Genomic DNA, 20,810 nt, shown 5'->3' on the forward strand with positions numbered 1-20,810 from the left:
TGCTTTCTTTCAGAATCTGAAACATCTTCTGAAGGCTGTCACACTGGATAATCTGATTTCTCACAGGAGTCTGCTGCATGAAGGGAAACTCGTCCTCACAGGTGTGTCCGCTGGCATAAATCCAACACATTTCACACGCTTCCTGCTTCGAATCGACTAAAAACTTTACGTCATCTTTCTGTGGTTAATTCCCAGAGAACGCAAAGCTCATAGACGTCTATATGTTCCTCTTTGATGAATTCTTGCTGATTACAAAGATGAAGAGAAACAAGAAGGTGGGTCACTCTTTAACCTTTGCTCACTCTAACCTAGGCTAGTGATAGATGTTTAGTGCAAGGATGCCTTAACTACATATCCCTCATAACTTCATATAAATGTCCTGACATCCTGTGCAGAGGTCCGTAGGTCCAGAGCAGAATCCTCTGAAAAACCTGGAGCTGGATCAGATGCTGAAGGAGGGATGCACCTTCACGGTTCTCGACCAGCCAATCTCTCTGGATCGACTCCAACTTAGAAACATCGATCAACTTAATGCCTCCTGTAAGTAAAATTTTTAAGATTCAACTAATTAAGTTTTCTAGCTCTAAACCCATTTTTAATAGAACACAACAATAGTGTTTGTAGCACATCGTAGCAAAGCAGTCAACAGAATCAAAATATCCTTCTGGGTCACGTCTCTCTGTTTATGTTTGCATGCCATGTGGTGCATTGGTGTTATTAAATGAAAGCATTTGTACTTTCTTGACAGCATCGGGGTTGCCTCATTCTTTCATAGTAATGCACCAGAACCGCTACCAACAGTGTATTGGTGCATTCATCCTGCAAGCTGCGTCAGAGGCTGTCAAGGTAGATCAATTCAACTGTGAATACCTGTAATGTTTCCAAAGAGAGCATGCAGGACACAGATCACATTATGTTCAGAAGAACAATGTGTCATAAGTTTATCCAAACATTTCTGCCTTGTGCAAAACATCAGTGCAAGATGTGAACTCTACAGAGCCCTGAAAGTGAAGCTAAAATATTTTAAATGATTTCTAAATTCAGTTTTCATGCATGTCTGTTCAGATTTATTTGTAGTAAAAATTCATAGCTATGCATTTAATCTTTTTAAAGGTTTCTGTTATTTTGGTTTCGATGAACAATGTATAGGAAAATAAAAATAAATTGCTGTATTGTTTAATCTTACTTGTGTGAAGCTGTTTAGGACAGCTTACAGCAACAAAGAAATAATAAGCTATACAATTTATAATATTATCAGTTATTCAAACTGGTAAATCTGATATTTCTCTTTCTAAACATTTTTCCCCACCAGAGAGTATGGATGTCAAAGATAGAGGGCGCAGTGGCGGCGCTGCTGAAGCAGGACTCTCAGCAGGCACGAGTAAAGAGCTCCTCGCTGTGGCTGGAGTCTTCACAGATATGACCCATCAAGCAGAACTAGAAGCCATGTGAAAAAGTTTCTACTGTTAATGTGCACTTCACTGCCCCCTGATGTCTTGTAAATGACTGCACTAGCACTAGGATGATTTTGTAAACGGTTTGCCTGTGAAGGCAGCTGCTACAGTAGTGTAAAATAAACATCTCATCATGTAGTAAAACGTTGGGTTTAGCGTTCCACACATCATTTCATGCAGTTTATAACTTGTCTGTGAGCTATTGATCACTTCTGATGTAGTGCTTCATACAGTACTGTGCAAAAGTCTTCAGCCACCCCTAATTATTTAATATTTTAAAAATAGGATATAGGTGCATTCTAAAGAGCTTGAAAGTTTAGTATGACCACTGCAGCTTGATCTCTTAGGCACGCTTTTTGTAACTTCTTACAGACCTTCAGGAACAGTTCTCCAGGCTTCTTGAAAGACATTCAAGGCTCTTCTTTTGATGTTTCTCACTTTTGTTTCATTTTCTGTGCAGACGATCCCACACTGCTTTAGTAATGTTGAGGTCCAGGTTTGTTTTTATATCCAGGTATGGTTTTACTGCACTGACAGTATGTATCATTGTCATGCTGAAAAATGAAGCCGTTGCCAATTAGATGCTTTCCAGGTGTTATTGCATAGCAGATGGTGGTGATGGTATTTTCCTGCATTTATAATACATTTACAATTAATTCTGACAAGATCTCAGACACCACTGGCTGAAATGCAGCCTACACCGTGGTTTACAGATGGCTGTGGACCTTCACTGCCGCTCCTCTCTCCTGACCTCCTTTCAAATTGTCATCAATACGTATAAACTAAAAGAAAATTTGGATTCAAGACCCGTTACCACTCATTTTCTATCTGTTTGCCTTCCTTAATAATGGCTTCTTGACAGCCACACTTCACCTGAGACCAGTGCCAGATCCAGTATTTGCTGGATTTTCCATCTGTTCTTCTTTTGTCATCCACTCATCTTTTTAAGGACATACTGCACAGCATCCAAGATATGCCAAGTTCCAAGTAGTCTGCTAGCTGTAGATACTACACTGGTTCAGCCCTTTTTATGGTTGAATGATTCATAGCACACTCTTAAGTTGCTTAACAAAAAAAAAAATTGAATTGTCAGTTTCAAGGACAGGACTGAAAATTAGTGAAAAAGCAACCTGTATCCAAAGGAAAACTTTGAAAGACCTTCAGAAAGTCTGGAAGAGGAAGAATATTAATTATATTAGCAAAATATAAAGAAATGAGGGGTGGTTTCAGACTTTCTGTATTTTATCACTGCATGGATTCGATATTTGAGACAGCATGGAAGAACATCCAGAATTCATTTAAAAAACTACTTGATTAATCAGTGTAGTGGGAAATGTTCACTGAATGAACATCGGGTTCAGATGTGATTTGCTCTTTCAGTCATTTGCTGTTTGTTGGTACTGTGTGCATTTCTCAAACTTCAGCGCTTTTAGAGGCTTCGAGAATCATTCCTGCAAAGCGACAAAAACATGACACGGTAAGATACAAACATACTGCAGGTTTTATTTTACGTTTGCCATGACAATTAGAAAAATCATCTGGTGCATGTGAACATAAATCACTTCCCTCATCCAGCTTCAGTGAGCCAAAGTCACGTCGACGCTGCTCAAGGCGAGCGGTGACGTGCAGGATGTTTGCGTGAAAACACACTTTCACAACCGCCAAATATGATGACTAAACAATGGAGAAACATGTGAGCCACAGGCCAGTAAAGTCATCATGCATGATAAGTGAGAGCAACACAAAGCAAGCCACAATTCAGTGTCTTCACGTCTGTGGTGCCGTTTGGTAAAAATGAGTAAGACACCGATGAATCCACACACAGTTTCACCGTTATCATGTTTCTACACCCACGAGTGTTATATAGATTTTATTTTTCTCTTTCATTACAAACATTTACAAAGATGACAGCCTTAGTATTAATGAGCAGTTGAGTACAGCGGTGCTAGAAATGCCGAAGCCTGTATAAAGTCGGTGGTCCTACGTTTGTAGCTGAGCTCTCATACGGACAAGCCCAGAATACGATAAGGTGCAAATCATCTCTGTAGAGTTTCGGGTCTGTACACTATAATAGATCAGTCACAAAATCCCTCATCGAATGCAGGCAGAGATACAACATTTGTGATGTCTATCATTTAGAAATAGTGCTTTTCCTGGGCCAATCTGAGGTAGACATAACAAAACCACTGAAGCAAAAAGACTGGTGTTTTTGAAAGATGGCAACTGAGACAGACATTCTTTTGTAATGAGCATACAAGCATAAGAGCTAACGTAGTAAGTCTGAAGCAAGCTGCTTGTTACATCGTGACCTTCTCCAGTCTACTGACAACTGCACAAGAGATCTTACCAGGAGCGATCAACAATTATAAATTAAACAAAGCAGGAATCAACTTTGACATTGTTCTCAGCAGCAGACACGTTGGACAGAGAGCCGTCAGCAATCGCTGCTCCTGAAAGCAGCACCGAAGCCCCCAAGAGCAACATGCCAGAGAGAAGCTGAGATTCTGAGCAGCCGACATTCATACAGTGCATTTCAGCATACACAGCAGGCCTAACACTAAAATACACACTCTGTTACAGCAACTTCACACACACACGCCTCCACAGTTATTGCTTGAAAGCAGAACACGCATACAAAAACACACAACTCCAGCCAGTAGGTCAGTGCTGCTGAGTGGAGACAAGCAGCAAGGAACAAAAAAAATTAACATGCAGGCACCTGTAAGTCTGCAGAAAGCACCACGATTTGAAGAAAATAACACGTTAAGAGTAATGTGGCACAGGACACAACAAAACAAAAACACGACTTCACATAAAAAAAAAAGCCTCTCAGATTGCCACATATGCCGTTTTCAAGATAAAAATATGCAACCCCGTGACTTAAAAATGACGACACGTCGAAAAATACTGATAAATGAAACAAAGTCAGGGCTTAGACCTCGGTTGTATTCCTGCTGCACACATTCTTTGGTCATGAATACATTAAATCCAACGGACTCACAAACGCTCTGCCGCACAAAGGAAACACGCAGTAACTGATCCGAAGGTCTGTACAGAAACACGCTGGTGCACGAGTCTTTTGACGGAGGGTTTTTCTGTTTTTTAAGATTAAAAATCCCTAGAAGGATGTTTAATCATTTCCACTGCACAGTGTTGCAGACAACTTTTTTTATAGATTGCTGAAATCCTGAACCCGACAGGGTTTCACAGCCTCGTTTTGCCAGCAACTAAGTGTGTGCGTGTCTGTTTTTACACTTTGAGAGGTGACGTATAAAAAAATGCAAGATCGCTTAAGTTTTTAAGAGTTTTCTTGCAACAAAAATTAGAACTCACATATCTTTGTGATGGGCCTGCTGCAGAGCTTTGTAGCGATAAAAAGCAAATACTAGTTAACTGCATTTACCTTTGCAGGGCAGATTACAACATCACTTTTACAATACTCACTTTTGCAGTGTCTTAACAAATATGATGCCAAACATTTCACAACGTATGCCTTATAACTACTAGTGGGATACGAACTTAAAAGAAATGGTAGGTGTTTTGATTTTCACTGTCTCCGCTCTCTGGCAGTCCACAGGAGTAGCAAAGGCACAAAAACAGATACAGACAATCCCAACCAGTCCTACCCCAACCCATCGCACGGCTCCGGTGTTTCCTCAGCGAAAATCCTTTCCTCGTTTCCCTCCACACCAGAGTCAGAGGTCACATTCAGGTGGGAGTCTTTGCACAGCGTCTGTCCTTTATAGTGCACATTAAAAATGACAAAGACATGCCTTCTTCTGCCCATTGGAATAGAAAGGGTAGGGTAGGGATGAAGGGAAGGGTAGGGGAGGGATGGGGGGAGGTAGGAGTGGGCGGGTAAGTAGGGTTAAAGAAATGAGAGGGGGGAAAACAAAAGAAAATCAGCCTTGGAGCTCCTCGAAGCACGTCTCACACACGCGTACTGGCTTTTTAGAGGATGGAGTGAGGGCGTTCCTTGACGAACACTCGGCACAGAAGATGTTTCCACAATGTCTGCAGTGGTGCTGGACATTCAGAGAGAAGAAGAGAGGCTCAGGGTAAGGAACGACTCAAACGTGCTCTCTTATGGGTTAAAAACAAAAATCATACCCACCTTCCTGACTGTGACGGTGAAGCCTTTCCCACAGGCCATGCAGTTCTGCACTTCGTGATCCTCAGCCCACTTTCTGGTCAGACTCTGTGACTGCTTGATCTAAAGGGATCAACAGAAGCTGGCACAATCAGACAACGTCTAACTTTATCGCTATGATAAAGAGCCTCCTTTTTCATCATCTCATTATTTTAGAATTTCTGAGTTTTGGCGCTGACCTGAAGCGACTGGTTCTCTCTGCCGAGCTCCTGCATGGCAGCCGTCGTGTCATCCAGTTTCCTCCTTAGCTCCACCACTTTGGCCTGGAGCTTCTCGATCTCACCTTCACCCTTCACGCACCTGAAACACAACCGTAGAGCCCCAGCGACGTCATCTTATTTAATGGTTTAAGCTTCAAAATGCATTTCCTAAATGGGTAAGATGATTTCATTTGTTAGGAGGTGTGACAGTTTTTTATAACTACATCATCACATGAATATAAAACGCTTTTAAACATCATTTAAAGGTTTCTACTATAAACTAAGTTTAGCATTCAGTTCCTGATGGGCCCAATTACATGTTTTCATTTGTAAGGCATCAGTGAAGCTCGTGATGGTCACATCCACAGCCACGCAGCTGATCTGCTACCTGTCTGCTGCTCCAGCCTGTGGGTGGCTTGGGAGTGGAAATGGTTTAAGTGCAGAGGCCAACCAAATCGAATTAACCATCTGCTGTGACGCCATGAGAAGGATTGTTTTTTTAATTTACACTTATTTCTTAAAATAGCCTATTTTCATGGTTATGTTTCTTGGATATTATCTGCATCTTTTTGGGGGCATAATAAAACCTGCATTTTAGAAAGTGTGCCTGTGCCTGTACATCCTTGGTTGTTTGGCTCCTGACAGCTACTGAGTTTTACTTGGAAATGAGGCGTATCAGCTTTTCATAGTGTGGAGTTTTATTCAGTCCAGCTCAACAATCTTTCTGTTGTTATAACTGCATTTTCACCCTGAAACTGATCTGTAAGCAATTTAACAAAGACAAGCTCTCGGTTTATTAAAAAAAAAAAAAACATTATAGAAAGTGGATATATTTCGACCTGCACCTGCTGGCTGATATTTATTTTGTTCATTATTTTTTTCCTTTTAGAGAATTTCCCACTTATTTTTGATTTGCTGTAAAAAACATTGAGCCAATTTAAACTTGTGGACAAAGAGTTTATAAAGCACTGAGGATGGTAACATATACAGTATTATTTCTTTTTTCTTGGAACTGAATATATGACCAATAAAATACTGTGAATAGTTCTAAAAGCAGTGAATTTTCAAGGCGTTCAAGGATATTTCATACCTTTTCAGGGTTTATAGCATCTCTGCTAAGCAAAGTGTCAAAGGTCAAAGAGAAGTAATATCAATTCACCTTTCCAAAAGAGCCCGTCGCTCGTCCTGGTTGTTCTGCACGGTGGCCTCCAGCACAGCGATTTCTCCTCTCAGCTCATCCGTCTGTTTCTCGAGTTCGCCGACTCTCCGCTGGCTGCCCTGCCATTCCCTCTTCAACGTGGCCACGTTTTCATTCAGGGCTGTCACCTGCAAACCCATCTTAGCTTCTGCCTCCTCCCCACGTTTCACCTGCTCTTGCCATCTCTTCTTCTCTGCTGCCTTTTGATGGAAGAATTGACCGTGTCAGAGAAAGGAATAAGAAGGGAAGCGCCTAATACTGTATTTCTTGGGATTTGGGAGCCTACCAGCTGATCCTGAGCGTCCCTGATTTGGGCTAGGAGCTGCTCCTCCCTCTCACTCCTGCCATCCTTGGTGGTCTGGTGCTCCTTCTGCTCCTGCTTGAGAGCACCTTGTGCAGCCTCCACCTGAGCCTGCAGCTCAAGTTTCTGCTGGATCAACAGCTGTTTGGCTTCCTGCAATTCACCGAGCTCCTGAGAAGACACAGTTATGGGCATCGATAGACAAATTGGTCAAGTTTCTGTGACAAAAGAAGCAATAACTCATCTGTGATCTCTTCACAGCTATGATGTCAAATTGCTGGCTAGAATGCAGCCTTGCTGCATCCCTGACACACCAACATGAGAAATATCAGTATGAGATATATCAATATCTAATATCTTAAATCTTAAGACAAACACTGCTGCTTGTTAAGCAGCGTGACTGACCTTCTCGCTCTTCTCTGTTAGTGTCTTTAACTCTGAAGTCAGCCTTATGTTGTTCTTCTGCAGGACACTCTTTGCTTTGTTCAGCTCCTCCACATTGCTCTTCTCCTTGTCCAGCTCCTCCTTAACTTGACCCTGAATCAGTTGGCACGGTTTAGATTAAATGAATTGATAACTGTGAACATTTAGGTGTTAATAGTTTCCCAGACCTTTTGCTTCTGCAACTCCTTCAGGGTTTGCTCCTTCTGTTGGAGCTTCTCGTCCCGTTTGGCAAGCTCCTGCTCCAGCGAGCTACGGGCTGATTTCAAGTCCTGGATCTGGGACTCTAAGCCTGACTGATGGGTTTGATTAGCAGCCAGCTCCTCCTGAGCCATGCTCAGTTTCTGCTCTGACGCCTGCACACAGAAGAAGTTTGAAAGTCACTTAGAATCACTCACTGCAAAATCCGTAAGTATAATTTAATACATTTCAATCTGAGACTGAGAATCACCTGAAGCTGCACTATAACAGCCTCGTCTCGCTTGCATTAATGTACCTTGAGATCCTGACGGAGGGCAGAAACCTCAGAGTCTTTTCCGTACACGTTAGATTGAAGCTTACTGATGTTCTCCTTGCTTTGCTCCAAGGCCTTCTGCAGCTCTGCTGTCCGGCTCTTCTCGGAGGTCAGCTCCTGGCCGAGCCCTGACACCTGTGCCCTCAGCTTATTTTCTTCTTGTCCCTGGAGATAACAGTTAAAGTAACAGACTGTGATGGATTGTCCACTGTTACAAAGCTCTACTCATTGAGAATGACTTGTTTCAGTATAGAAACACTGACCACAATGTTAATGAGGAGATGTACAACGCTTGTCTCTTTTCTTAGTTTAAAGACAGTACTTACTTTCCTGACACCAGCTTCCTTTAGCTCTGTCACTTGGCCATTCAGTTTCTTAATCTCTTCTTCCAAAGATCCCTGGGTCATCTTCAGTTGCGTCCGCAGTTTTTCCAGCTCGTTCTCCTTTTCCCTCAGTGTCTCCTGAGTCTTTGTGTGCTGCTGTTCTAATGAGGTCAGCTGCACTTTCAGCTGTTTCTCTGACTGACAGTTTCAGAAACAACAGATGTTTATGTGTTGGATTTTAAAGTCTATAACATTTGATATTGCATTTTCTTTTTAGACGCTTACCTCTCTCATCTGCTCCAGCTGTTCTTTGGATTCCTTCATTGCCTTTGTGATGGACTCATTATTTTTCAGAAGCTCCTGTCTTGCTTTTTCATTAGACTTATCCTGGGGAGAGATGGATTCATGTGAGTAATTGTTTCCTAGAATTTCTCACAGGCTGCAGATTAACCAAACCTACCTTCTCCGCTATAGCTGATTTATGGTTCTTCCTCTCAGTGTCCAGTTGACTCTGACTCTCTTTCAGTGCCTTGTTAGCCTTTCCGAGACTCTCCTGAGTAGCTGCAAGCTCCTTTTGTTGAGCCTTTTTTTCCTCTTGGGCCTTTTGTAACTCTGCTGCCAGACTCTGAGCTTTTTTATCCAGCTCTGCATGCTGAGACTTTCCCTCCTGGGTCACCTTTTCCAGGTTTGCCTTCAAAGTAGCAATCCCCTGCTCGGATTGTGCTAGCTTCTGTTGGACATCACTCAAGGTACCTGCCTTTTTCTTTAATTCCTCCTGCAGACTTGTAGCACTTGGTAGAGGAAAGACATGAGGTTATTCAATAAAACACAGAAACACAGAAAAATCAGTAAAATACAGTTACTCTGAAAACTAAAAAGCACAATCTCTCACCCTGCTTTCTCAGTCTCCAGCGAGCGTTGTAGCTCCTTGGCTTTCTTTTTAACTTCCGAACTTTCCTTCTGCAGCTGCTGCAGTTCCTGCTGCGCCTGATCCCGTGCAGCCTGCATCTCCCCTACCTGTGACTCCAATTTCTATTAGAATAAAAAAACCACGTTAACTTATAAAAGAAATACATGGATGTACTTTCTAGGTGTTACATCATTCAGATCAAAAATAAATCTCTTAAACCGAGAACTCAACGCAGACCTTGCCGAGTCCCTCCAGCTGCTCTATCCGCTGCTCTGAGGCCAGTAGCTTGTCTTTGCATTCCTTCAGACTGCTTTCTAGTTGTGTGCACTGCTCTTGTCTCTCTTTGAGCCTTTGGCCATGATCCTCCAGGTTCTTCTGAACCTTATTCAGCTCCTAAAAGGGACAGCAAGGCAGAGTGAAGGACAGCAGCCATAAAAAGGTGAGCAGAGGTGGAACAGACGAAAAAAAAGCACAAAGTCAAATGAAACTGTGAAAACTGTGTTTCACTGTTTCGGTCTTCAAAGGAAAGAAGTATGACACATTACAAAGGAAGCAGTGGGGCGCTTTAGCCAAATTTTAACACCAGTTCTACAGAGAGGAAGCTAACCTGCTGCTTGTCCTGTAGTGCATGTTGGGCAGACTCCAGGCTGTTCTCAAGGTTTGCTTTCTGTGCAGCCTTAGCTGCCTCTGCAGAGAGCAACAGCTCTGTCTTTGCCTTCAGCTGCAGAAAAACAATCTGTTATTCTCACTATTTAAACTAAAGACACAACATAGTGTGCTTGGATCAGTTAAGCTGCACGTGTGCAACACACCTATATCAATATCAACACATTACAGTCAGACACGTTTATCAGAGGCTTACCTGAGTATCCAACTGGGCCACTTTCTCCTTGCTCTCCGTGAGCTGGGTGGTGAGTTCAGTGACTGAAGTCTCCAGGGTATGAGCTCGGTCCTGGGCCGAGCGGAGCAGAGTCTTCTGCTCCTGGACCTGCTTGTGTAGATTATCTTGTGCTTGCTTGTTGCTCTCTGATTGGTTCTTGAGCTTGTCTGTCAACTGTGTTACCTTTAAATCCCACACATGAAAAAAAGTTATAAACTCGGGGAATGACTAAGAGCTCAATGCTGGTCTTTCTATATGATGCTATGTTTTTTTTCCTTCTATACAACAGTAACGGACATGAGGTGAGGCAATCTAGAAGAGTGTGTGTGTGTGTGTGTGTGTGTGTGTGTGTGTGTGTGTGCCCACTTGTTCTTGTAGTGCATGGTTTTTCTCTTTAAGCTGGTTAAGGACAGCTGTCTCTCCTTCCCCGGCCTGGATTTTGGCACACAGGTCCTCTCTCTCAGCTTCCAGCTGGCTCACTGTGTCTTTACTCTTCTGAAGCAGAGCTTCCAGGTTCTGTATCTTCTGGTCTTTATCTCCGATTTGACGCAACACCTGCTCCAGGTCATTCTAAATGACAAGACAAACAAGACTTTTGGTATTTTGTTCATTTTTTTAAAACTGTAAATCCTTTATCTCATTGGGGTTGTGATGTGATACACATGGAAAAATGTTGACTTGAGCCGAATCTTTCTGTAAATAAAATCTTATTCCATCATGATGAAATTAAATGTGATTTCAGTTAAATACTCAAATTAATAAATCTTAAACACAGCTGTCTTTTTATGCTTTGTGCTTACTGACGATATAATAAATGTCTGAGGTGAGAGTTTACAGAGGAGCCTTACCTGCGCCTCGCGGAGTTTGCCGTTGGTGTTTTGCTGCAGTGCCTGCAGCTCCTGGTGCTGCTGCTTGGCTTTCTCCAGCTGGTGCTGCAGGTCTGTGCTCTTACTGGCACTCTCCTTCAACTGAGGCAAAAACAAATGAGCATCATTACTAATTTTATTGCTTTCACACTGTTTTTTGCCTATACACCTAACATCAGGTAAATTTGTTAACCATTTGTTAACCAATCCTCTAGATTATACACCACCTTTCTAACTCTTTCATCAAGATTTGTGTGTGGGCTTTTTTCTTTTGTTTTTAGGGGGGTATTTTGTCCTGTCCATCACTGATTCCTTCCTGAATTTTAGTCAAATAAACAAAGTATATTTGACTATTTTTCAGTGCACAAAAATCTATCTACAGATATTCTGATGTTCGCTCTTTCCAATTCCCAATTTCCCTGCAAGAATCATTAAAGCTCCAGCAGATGCCCACCTGTTCCTCTGCACGGGAGAGTTTGAGCTGCAGGTCGGCTGCTTGTTGCTCGCGGTCCTTGAGTTTCTCCCCCGACAGCTGCCTCTGTTCTTTCAATCGACCTTGCACCTCACCCAGCTGCCTCTCTGCCTCCAACAGTTTGGCATGCAGCTAGAAAAGCGCAGAGACGACAGTAAAGTAGATAACAAAGGATGACAAAGTCCAAGAGCAAGAAATACCAGATATTTAGATGTGGAAAATCAACTCTACTGTGTTCGTTTTTTTATTCATGTTTTTTGCTGCACTTTAAACCAATATTATGGTTTAAGTCTGTTTTTTTCACCCTCCCAGCCAAAATATTTGACACGATATTATGTGTGTAACTAAAATGTAAGTAGTAAATTATATTCAGTGTATTTTTTATACTAATTTGCAACAACGTTCATCTAAAAGCACTTCATGTTTTGAAGAGACGTTTTAGACAATATATGCAAAAGCACATTTTCAAGAGCCTCTGATGTTTTGTTCTCCAACTCTTTCTAACAACAGAAGCATTTGTGACTTCTTTGCCTGCCTGACTCACCTGACTGATCTCAGTCTGCTGCTGAGCACCTTGGCTTTCCTTTTCTTCCCGCTGCTGTTCCAGCTGTTTCCTCTCAACCTTTAACTCTGCATGCTTCACCTCTAGCTCTGTAATCTCACTCTTCAACTTTGCCACCTCCTCAGCCCTCTCTGAGACCTCCATCTGGGCTTTGTGCAGGGACGCCTCAGCCCCTGTGGCCCGAGCCTGCAGCTCTTGCACTTCTAATTCCCTTTCCCTCAGGCTTTCTTGGACTTCCTTCTTGGAAGCTTTCTCGGCCCCTAGATGCTCCTCCAGATCTTGATACTCCTTCTCCTTGCGTGCAAGCTTTTCAGACAGGCTCTGCAAGTATAACAGAAGACAACCTCAATCAGTTATGCGATCTATGCCAAGATATTTGGCCTTTATGGTGGTGAAGTTTTTCCATAAATTGAACAAAACTTGTGAATGACAAAACAATAGCAAGCAAAAATGACTGCCTTGTGTTACTTCTTGGCAGTGAGCAGGGTCTTATTGAAAAAGACTGATAATGTTACAGCCGCTAATTAAGTCACAGCGGAACATGAACCATTTGTCTTTTCTAAATTAAAACCGTTAGCGTGATAGGAGTTGCACCACGTCATGAACACACCCCGCCCCGCACAACCTCATGTGATACGAGCAATGGAAAAGAACAGTGGCCTGTCAAGAGTCAAGAATAAAGTGAGGTATGCCATTTCTAGAGGATGGTTTACAACACAGAGCTGCACAGCACTTGCTCCGGCTGCAAACTTGGCAACAGGGCGACAAAGAAAATAATGTTGTTAATAGTGAAGCATGCCGCTAACTAGGAAGAGTGACAGGGGATCTGGATTTCACAGACATCCAAGAACCCTCGTTAGATTTTTGACCCCCACTCTGCATTTATGCATTTCCTTCCTTCTCCGTGTTTTTGCTTTTCTCCTCTCGCTCACCTCCTCCTGTCTCTCACCATCTGCTCAACCTTTTTTTTGCCCCTTTTTATTCTCATGAGATAAATATCTGTATCAGGTCTCGGGTGTCCTGTTGTTAGGAGAAGCACAGGGCAGTGGCAACGTGCTGGAGATCCACTTCTCTAATCCCCTTCTTACCAGAAGGCTGGAGGACTGCTGTTGAGAATTTAATCTCTGGCTACGTTTCCCCAGTTCCCGTTGCAACAGTGCTGTTACCTGTGACTGCATTTCACCCCTAGTGATAGAGCCTGCAGTGCAGCGCTGGTTTAATTATAGTGCCGCGTGTAAGTTTTGCCAACATATCTGGGTTGTCAAAGACAGTTGGTGACAGCAGGGTATTGTGATGAGACCTGACGCTGAGCAACAGAGGAAGGTTTACAGCAGCTGCTGAGACTGAGTAATGTTACTGTGGGAAAAAGTAAATCCTACACATTCTTGCAGTGCAACAGATGTAAAGGTAGACACGTTTGCACCTGCACCAGAATAGCTACAACAGCTGTAGCTGTTTGGTTCTGGTGTGGTGAGTGTGTGTTACCTGACTTTGCTGCTGCAAGTTATTCAAATTGCTCTGCAACTCATGGATCTGTTGCGTGTAGACGGCTGCTTCCTGAGGACCCTTCTCCAGCTCTGCCTTCAGTTGGGATATGGTCATCTGCAGTCCAGTAAAAAAGACACATTAGACTCTTTCTCAAAAACAAATGTATATTGAAGAAACAGAAGCAGCACTGTAAAGGACTGGCATAAAATAAAACACAGACTAGTAATGAACAGGCTTCACTTCCACAAAAGCTAATAAGTAAATAAAATAAATTCACAGACTAATAAAAGTAAAGAAACCTCAGACAAAAATGAAACAAAGCTCCAAAGAAATGAAACTAAATGTGGGGGCCAACTTGTTTACCTCCAGTTTACGAATCTTGAGTATTGTGAGTGTTGCGGAGGGGTGCAGTGTGTGAGAAGCAGAAGGAAGAAAGGGAAAAAGACAGAGGGACAAAAGTGAGTCACGAAACAACAGCAAGCAGCAGCACAGAGCTGCTGAGCTGAGAGAATAAAAATCTGAATATTTCACACAAACATGTGTTTAATATACTAAAACGACAGCGAGTTGGAGACAGCTGGCAAATTCCTAACAGCGCTCCTCGTCAACTATATCTGACAGCTATTATATAATTAAAACCCAGACCTCTAAATATTCTCAAAATCTGCTTTTTTCAGTGTGTAAAAAATATGAGTAGGTCTTTAAGATCATTTGCAGAAGGAGAGGTTCAGGGCCCGCGGCTGCCTGATAGAGCTCTAAAAATAGTCGTCTCCTTCTGGGAGAAAAATGCAGGAAATAGGGCTGAATTATTCACCATGCATTAATTAAAGGCTGAATTAGGCACAAAGCCCAAAGAACATCTGAACTTTTTCATAACTTATTACAAAACAGTTTCTTGTCTTTGGTGAACTGTGAAAAGTAAGTCAAATTAAACTTTTTCAAATATTTACACAGACAATGACAACAATCGTTTTTATGTGATTGTGACAGTCGAGAGTGTCAAACACAACAGGTGTTTCGGCTTTCTAACCTCTGAGGTAGTGTAATTAGCCTGCAGTTGCTCATAATGGTTTTTGAGGCGCTCTGACTCTTCCTCCCTCTCACGGGTCATGTTGTCCATCAGCGTTTGCACCTGGACCAGCTCCTTCTGCAGAACCTCGACATCCTCAACGCCCGGTCGCTGCAGCTAGGGGGCAGAGAAAAAAAACACTATGTTTTAAAAAAAGAAAAAAGGACTGGGTCACAACAAGTCCAGCAAGAGACAAAAGCTATATGAAATTGACCAGGCGTGCACACTTTAAAATGCTTTTGAACAGCACCAGTACGATGTTCTGACTTCAGTAAATCCAAGAGTCTACAGTTCAGTGGTTTTAGGATTAAATTTACTGTTAGTTCCATTAGTGGATAGCTGATTTTAAATTGTCAATATGTGACTGAAGTGCAGCCATACATGCACATGCCATACCACTGTGCCCACCATGTTTGAGAGCAAATGTTTACTTCACATCGTGACCTGTATCGCCCATCTCCAAACTTTTCTCTTCCCATCATTCAGTTTTCATCAGGCCGAAGATTTGTTTGGATTTTTTTAAGAGCAGTCTACTCCGGTCTTCCTGGTCCTGAGCGTAACCAGTGGTTTGCACCTTGTTGTAAACATTCTGCGTTTACACTCATGAAGGCATCACTTGATTGTAGACTGTGACAATGATACTCCTACCTCCTGGAGAATGTTTTGACTTGGTTAGATGTTGCCAAGTTTTTGTTTTTTTAAACTAAGAATGAATTTGCGATCATCAGCTTTAGCTATCTTCTGTGGTCTTTCAGGCACTTTGAGCTGGCTAGTGTGTTTCTTCTTTTCTTCTTAAGAATGTACCAGATTGTTGATTTGGTCACTTTTAAAAGTTTTACTCTCGCTCTAATGTTTTTATCTGGGTTTTTAAACCTAATTATAGCCTCCCTCACTTGCGCCAAAATCTCTATGGACCTGATATTGAGAGTTCGAATGAAAAGCTATCAAAGCTAAGATCAATGCCTGAAATCAACTCGAGACTCTTTACTTGCTTAGTTTGTCGTGGAATAATCAGAGAACCATGAAGCTGGTTATCAATCAATTTTCCAATTGTTTTGATCTTATGAAAATGGGGGAATATGAATAAAAATGGCCGTCATTTCTAAACAGGTAATGCAAATTTTTCATTAAGCCCTTTAAATTAAAGCTGTAAGTCTCACTTATATCACATCTTGATAGTTTGATTTAAAATCCACCGAAATGATGTAGAGACACAAAAAAAGGACCTAGCTGCATTTTTGGGTGAAGCTTCCATAAACCAGTTGGAACAGTTAACACCCGTTCAGGCCAGACGGCACAGGAATATGAGCATAATTGTACGTTTGAACCACAAGACTCCATTGCTGAGGCCAGTTCACTTTTTTGGGTGATAAAACCTTTTTTTTCTCAACATGTCTTTGAAAAAATGTGTGGATAGGGCCTGTGTTGATCCTTCAGGAACACAGCTCAGAGTCAAACTGAAATCACCGTGGAGGTCAAACTCTAAAGAAAACATTTACTCGAGAGAACAGAATAAATAACAAAAGATACTTGGAGCGTGTTGTTGTACCAGCTCTGTTTGGAGTCGCTCGTTCTCCTCCTTCGCTTCCTGCAGTTGTTCGTTCAACTTGGCTAATCTCTGGTCAGCAGCCTCCCTGAGGCTTTTCTCCTCATCGTAACGGGACTTCAAATCTGTTGGATTCAGTGATGGAAAAAAAAATGTAATCAGATTTATCCCGGAAAATACTCATTCCTTGAGGCTGGGTTGAAAAACGAAAAAATTCTGAATAAGGACAAATGGATTTGTAAAAGAAAAATAAATAAATGATGATGCAGACCCACAGACACAGGCCTCCCAGTTGTCCGGCCGAACACTAACCTACTATCTCTGTGGCCAGCTGGGCAGCCTTCTGCTCAAACAGGTCTTTCATCTGTTTGATGTTGAACTTCTCTGTCTCAGCTTCATTCAGCTTCCTTTCAAGTACTGAAAAACAGCATGACATATTAGCGACTGATGATCTGCTGTGTAGTTACACGTGCACTTTAAGGGTCCCCTACCTGAATCATCTGCGCTCATCTGCCCATCGTTCTGCGGATGTGAGCGAATGAGAGAAACACTGCATTAGCATCCTGTTTTACATTCACAAAGTCACCTCTTCATTAAAACATGTTTTTTTTTTAAAAATCTTGAAGCATTTACCTGCTTCAGGTGTCCTTGGACTTTGTCTAACTCCTTTTTTAGCTCACCAGAGAACCATCTTTCCTCCTAACCATGAAAAACACACTCATAAATCAAGTTTGCAGAATCATTTACACCGCTCGTTAACAGGTACAGTTTAAATGCAGCTATACCTTGAGAGAAGCGTGCAGGTCCTGGACCTCCTGCCGCAGCATTGTGAGGTCTTCCCTAAAAGAGAAAAAAACAAACACTAAATTAAACACTGCCACAAACGTACTGAGGTCAGTCTCTATGCTTTGATCAGAAACGCTAATCTCACCTAGTGGGGGCCACGTGAGCAGGGAGGTCTCCGGTATCATGGAACAGCTCATAGTGCTTGAACAGCTCCTCTGCAGAGTTGTGAGACTTCATGCACTGAGGACAGATGAAGCCCTGCACACAGAAGCATGCCATCATTGAAAACTGCTTCAGTTAAAAAAACATAAAACAGCAAAAACTAAAAAAACAAAACAAAAGTAGAAGTTCTCAGTTAAAAGCAAAGTGCATCCACATTACCTCAGATGTCTGATCGTGGTTAAGGTCGGTGCTGGGCTGCTCTGACTCTGCATTCTGGGACCCTCCCTTCCCGGGAGTCTGGTGAACAGAAAATAAGACTTTTATGTTGAAGCTCAATACCTCAACGCGACAAAATTAAAAGTCCATAACTTATAACATTGTGATCTATTGAAATCACACTGTTATAAGCATTAACAACACCATTTGTTTTAAGATTTAAAATATAACTGAGATGACTCGTGTTTCTCTTCATCTGTAATATTTATAGTAGTTAATAATCTCTGGCAAAGGCACATATCTGTCTATGTAAAGTCTGACATATTAAAGATCCTAAAGTCACATTTACCCATACATTCATTCAGTAAGTTCTTCTACGCACTTCTAAGCGAATTATCTTCATCACTTCCACAGCCAAGCTAACATTCATGTCTTTTGAGTGTAGGAGGAACATGCAAACTCCACATAGAAAGGTCCCAGCCAACCAGGAGATTCAAACCCTGAATTTTCTTACTGTGTAACAGTGCTTACCAGTGCATAACCTGACCACGTGGAACTAAAACACCCTACAGAGCCTGGATCTAGGATTGTGTTAAGGCACAGATCTGGAGCTTCGACACTTCTTCAAGGGAAGATTTTTAGAACGCCAAGAGTCATTCTAGCCCTAACTGCTAAGGCCAAGCTAAGCTATCGGGCACCTGGGCTTCATGATAAAGAGGCAAGGCAGAAGCCTTTCTAGCAAGAGACACATGAAAGCTGCCTGGAGTTACGAAAAGAAAGGACCTCGACTGTGAGAAACAACATCCACTAACCAAGCAGGAACTATTTGATCTCAATGCTAAGTGTCATGTCAGGAGCACACTTTGTAATCTGGCTAGGAAATATTTTTAAAATTTCCCCAAGACTGATTTTCCTTGTACAGTCCCTATCAGTGCTTCCAGCATTTCACATGTATGACGCTGTGGTGCTGGTGTGGCTATGCTTCAGTCACAGATTTGGTTTTAAAAGCAGCAATGATTTACCTAGACTATCTGCCTTTCCTGTGTTATTGCATATCAATAACTATTTGACATATGTGTTTACAAATTTTCTGTGACTTCATGAAATGTGCAAGGCTTTAGCCCACTGGCCTGAAAAACAAACACATTAGCTAGGTGTTCCGCAGGTTTTCCATTCACAAAAAGGATTTATTGGTGCGGGTTACATGAATGAAAGAGGTCAAAATTAGTGTTTGTGCAAGTTGGGCATTCAGCAAAGACTGACCTAAGTTTGTTTAAAGGCTGAGAAAACACTTAAGGGTTGGGTTGCATTACGGAGCAACCTTTGACCCTAGTTCAACAAATAGTGTGTGTGTGTGTGTGTGTGTGTGTGTGTGTATTATGTAATATTACTAGCCTCAAAAATAAATATACATACATTAAAAAATATACAAAACTGTATTATACTACAGGCCTAATAGCAACTGCATTACCAGTGGGATTATTATTGTACATTGTTTTGAAATGGACTGGAAATACAATATTTGTCATCTTTTAAACTGCTGTTAAAACCTGTTGAAATCTCTTTAAGGTCAAGGGTGGTTATGCAACTGTGACATGGCAAAGTTATAAAATGAACTGCAATCAGTATCTTGTAGCCTGATAAGTATTTGAACCTATAAAATTACCTGAGTGTCTAATCACTCTGTAAATAAGGTGGCTCAAAAGCAACTTCTCTTATATAAAAAGGGGTGTGATGTGAACTGTCTTCTCTAAACAGAGTATGTCTCCCTTTAGTCCTATTAACCCATAATAATAGCCACAAGGTGGTGACGGTTACAAAGCTGCTACTTCTTATTTTGGCTGCTCCCTTTAGGACTTGCCATGGGGGATCATCTACCTTCATCTTACCCTATCCATACTATCCCCCTCTGTTGCACCAACCCTCTGCATGTACTCAACATATCCAAACTATATCAGCCTTTCCTCTCTAACTTTGTCTCCAAACCACTCAACCTGGCCTTTTTGTCAGTCCCACTGTCTCTTATTACCATCTTATAATAGGACTTTTCAGTCTTCCTGCCATGCTTCTGTCCCAAATCAGCCCTGACACTTATCTCCACCTCTCCGTTCACGATCTCCAGGTATGTTTAACCTCTTCTGCCTTCACAATTTCCCGTCCTTGCAGCTTCGCTGTTAATAATTACAAGGCTACAGATAATGTGTAAAAACACAGAACAACACAGTACTAAGTGCTTTGAAATGGACCGACCTAAATAAAGACGGAATGGGTAAAGATTTTTCTTATTAAATCGTGATCTAACTAATGTATACAAACTAACGCGAGGAGCGATGCCTTGTGGTAAATGTAGTCTTCTAAGAAGCTAGCCAAGTAGCTGACCTCTGCTCTTTACTCTCACAATTAACTTTAAAGACAAGCAGCCAGTTTAATTAACCCTGCCAGCATTAACAGTTTGGGTGTTTACTTGGTTAAAACACGTGTTTCTACGTTGTGGTGAGCCAGATGACAACACTTCCCAACACTAGTAGGTAGCTAACGTCACTGTTAGCATGTGACGAGAAGACGATGAATTAACCTACCTACTCCTGTAACACAGCTAGCTAACGGAAAGTACGAATAGAAACTGTGTCAATGACTAAATATATCAGCTTTTAAAGCTCTCCCATAATGGAATAACCCTTGAGAGGTATAAAATTTTAATATATTATAATCCACAGACTAGTTTCATTCCTGTCCACTTTAGCATGCTCGTTTTATCCAAGTTAGCATTTAATGGTTAGCTGTGTCAGCCCAACGCAAGGAGCGCTCGATGTATTCACTCCGACCTGCAGGAACTTTTTCAGCCTACCAGTTCTCACTCTCTTAAACGTAAGCCCGCCCATCAGCGATACGTTTTGTATCAAAACATTCGTCTCCACCACGAAACCAGACATAGACAGGCCTGTGTCTTCTGAGGAAAACGTCTCCAGTTGCCTAAACAAAAATCGATCCCGATGATTGCTTTGTCCCCCGGATAGCTTACCATTTGCAGTATCCGTCTGAGCATAGCCTCGATTGTGTTTTGTCCCGTCAAGAAATCCTGACAGTTTTCAAAATGCCAAGTTTACGTCTGTGAACGGCGAACACCTGACCGGACTCAGGGAACAGCAGCGACGGATGGGCGGGTCATGGAGAGGATGGCTCAGCACCAGGAGGATACACAACCTGGTGATATTCAGGATTACATACAAGAGCTGTCATGCTCTGGAGCACTCAATAAAAATCTGTCACAA

General features: G+C 42.0%; 2 protein-coding genes across 5 annotated transcripts in view; one reads left to right on the plus strand and one right to left on the minus strand.

Annotated features, from left to right (window-relative positions):
• plekhg7 (pleckstrin homology domain containing, family G (with RhoGef domain) member 7) overlaps positions 1 to 3,637 on the plus strand; it is a 17,645-nt gene extending 14,008 nt beyond the window's left edge. For all 3 annotated transcript variants that reach the window (XM_084933074.1, XM_084933073.1, XM_084933072.1), the window contains exons 13-17: positions 14 to 101; positions 196 to 275; positions 396 to 540; positions 749 to 846; positions 1,313 to 3,637. In XM_084933074.1, the coding sequence (XP_084789200.1) occupies positions 14 to 101; positions 196 to 275; positions 396 to 540; positions 749 to 846; positions 1,313 to 1,423 (522 nt within the window). In that variant the 3' untranslated portion in view covers positions 1,424 to 3,637. The remainder of the gene's footprint in view (positions 1 to 13; positions 102 to 195; positions 276 to 395; positions 541 to 748; positions 847 to 1,312) is intronic.
• Positions 2,938 to 20,720, minus strand: eea1 (early endosome antigen 1). 2 transcript variants are annotated; one of them, XM_084933069.1, is made up of 30 exons: positions 20,561 to 20,720; positions 17,542 to 17,619; positions 17,306 to 17,418; positions 17,160 to 17,214; positions 17,008 to 17,073; positions 16,866 to 16,896; positions 16,687 to 16,791; positions 16,378 to 16,499; positions 14,790 to 14,945; positions 14,123 to 14,137; positions 13,757 to 13,873; positions 12,254 to 12,592; positions 11,692 to 11,841; positions 11,220 to 11,339; positions 10,738 to 10,941; positions 10,354 to 10,554; positions 10,099 to 10,212; positions 9,729 to 9,884; positions 9,474 to 9,613; positions 9,042 to 9,372; positions 8,867 to 8,968; positions 8,585 to 8,779; positions 8,241 to 8,423; positions 7,915 to 8,100; positions 7,709 to 7,840; positions 7,289 to 7,474; positions 6,964 to 7,202; positions 5,784 to 5,904; positions 5,569 to 5,667; positions 2,938 to 5,479 (listed from the first exon to the last, which is right to left on the minus strand). In XM_084933069.1, the coding sequence occupies exons 1-30, from the start codon at positions 20,582 to 20,584 to the stop codon at positions 5,357 to 5,359; spliced, it is 4,203 nt and encodes a 1,400-aa protein (XP_084789195.1). In that variant the 5' UTR covers positions 20,585 to 20,720; the 3' UTR covers positions 2,938 to 5,356. The 2 variants fall into 2 exon arrangements, with proteins under 2 accessions (XP_084789195.1, XP_084789196.1); XM_084933070.1 differs by lacking the exon at positions 14,123 to 14,137.
• Positions 20,721 to 20,810: the final 90 nt, after the last annotated feature.

Source organism: Perissodus microlepis, chromosome 7, assembly GCF_051167445.1.
Source record: "Perissodus microlepis isolate ML-2025 ecotype Zambia chromosome 7, ASM5116744v1, whole genome shotgun sequence".
Taxonomy (NCBI): domain Eukaryota; kingdom Metazoa; phylum Chordata; class Actinopteri; order Cichliformes; family Cichlidae; genus Perissodus; species Perissodus microlepis.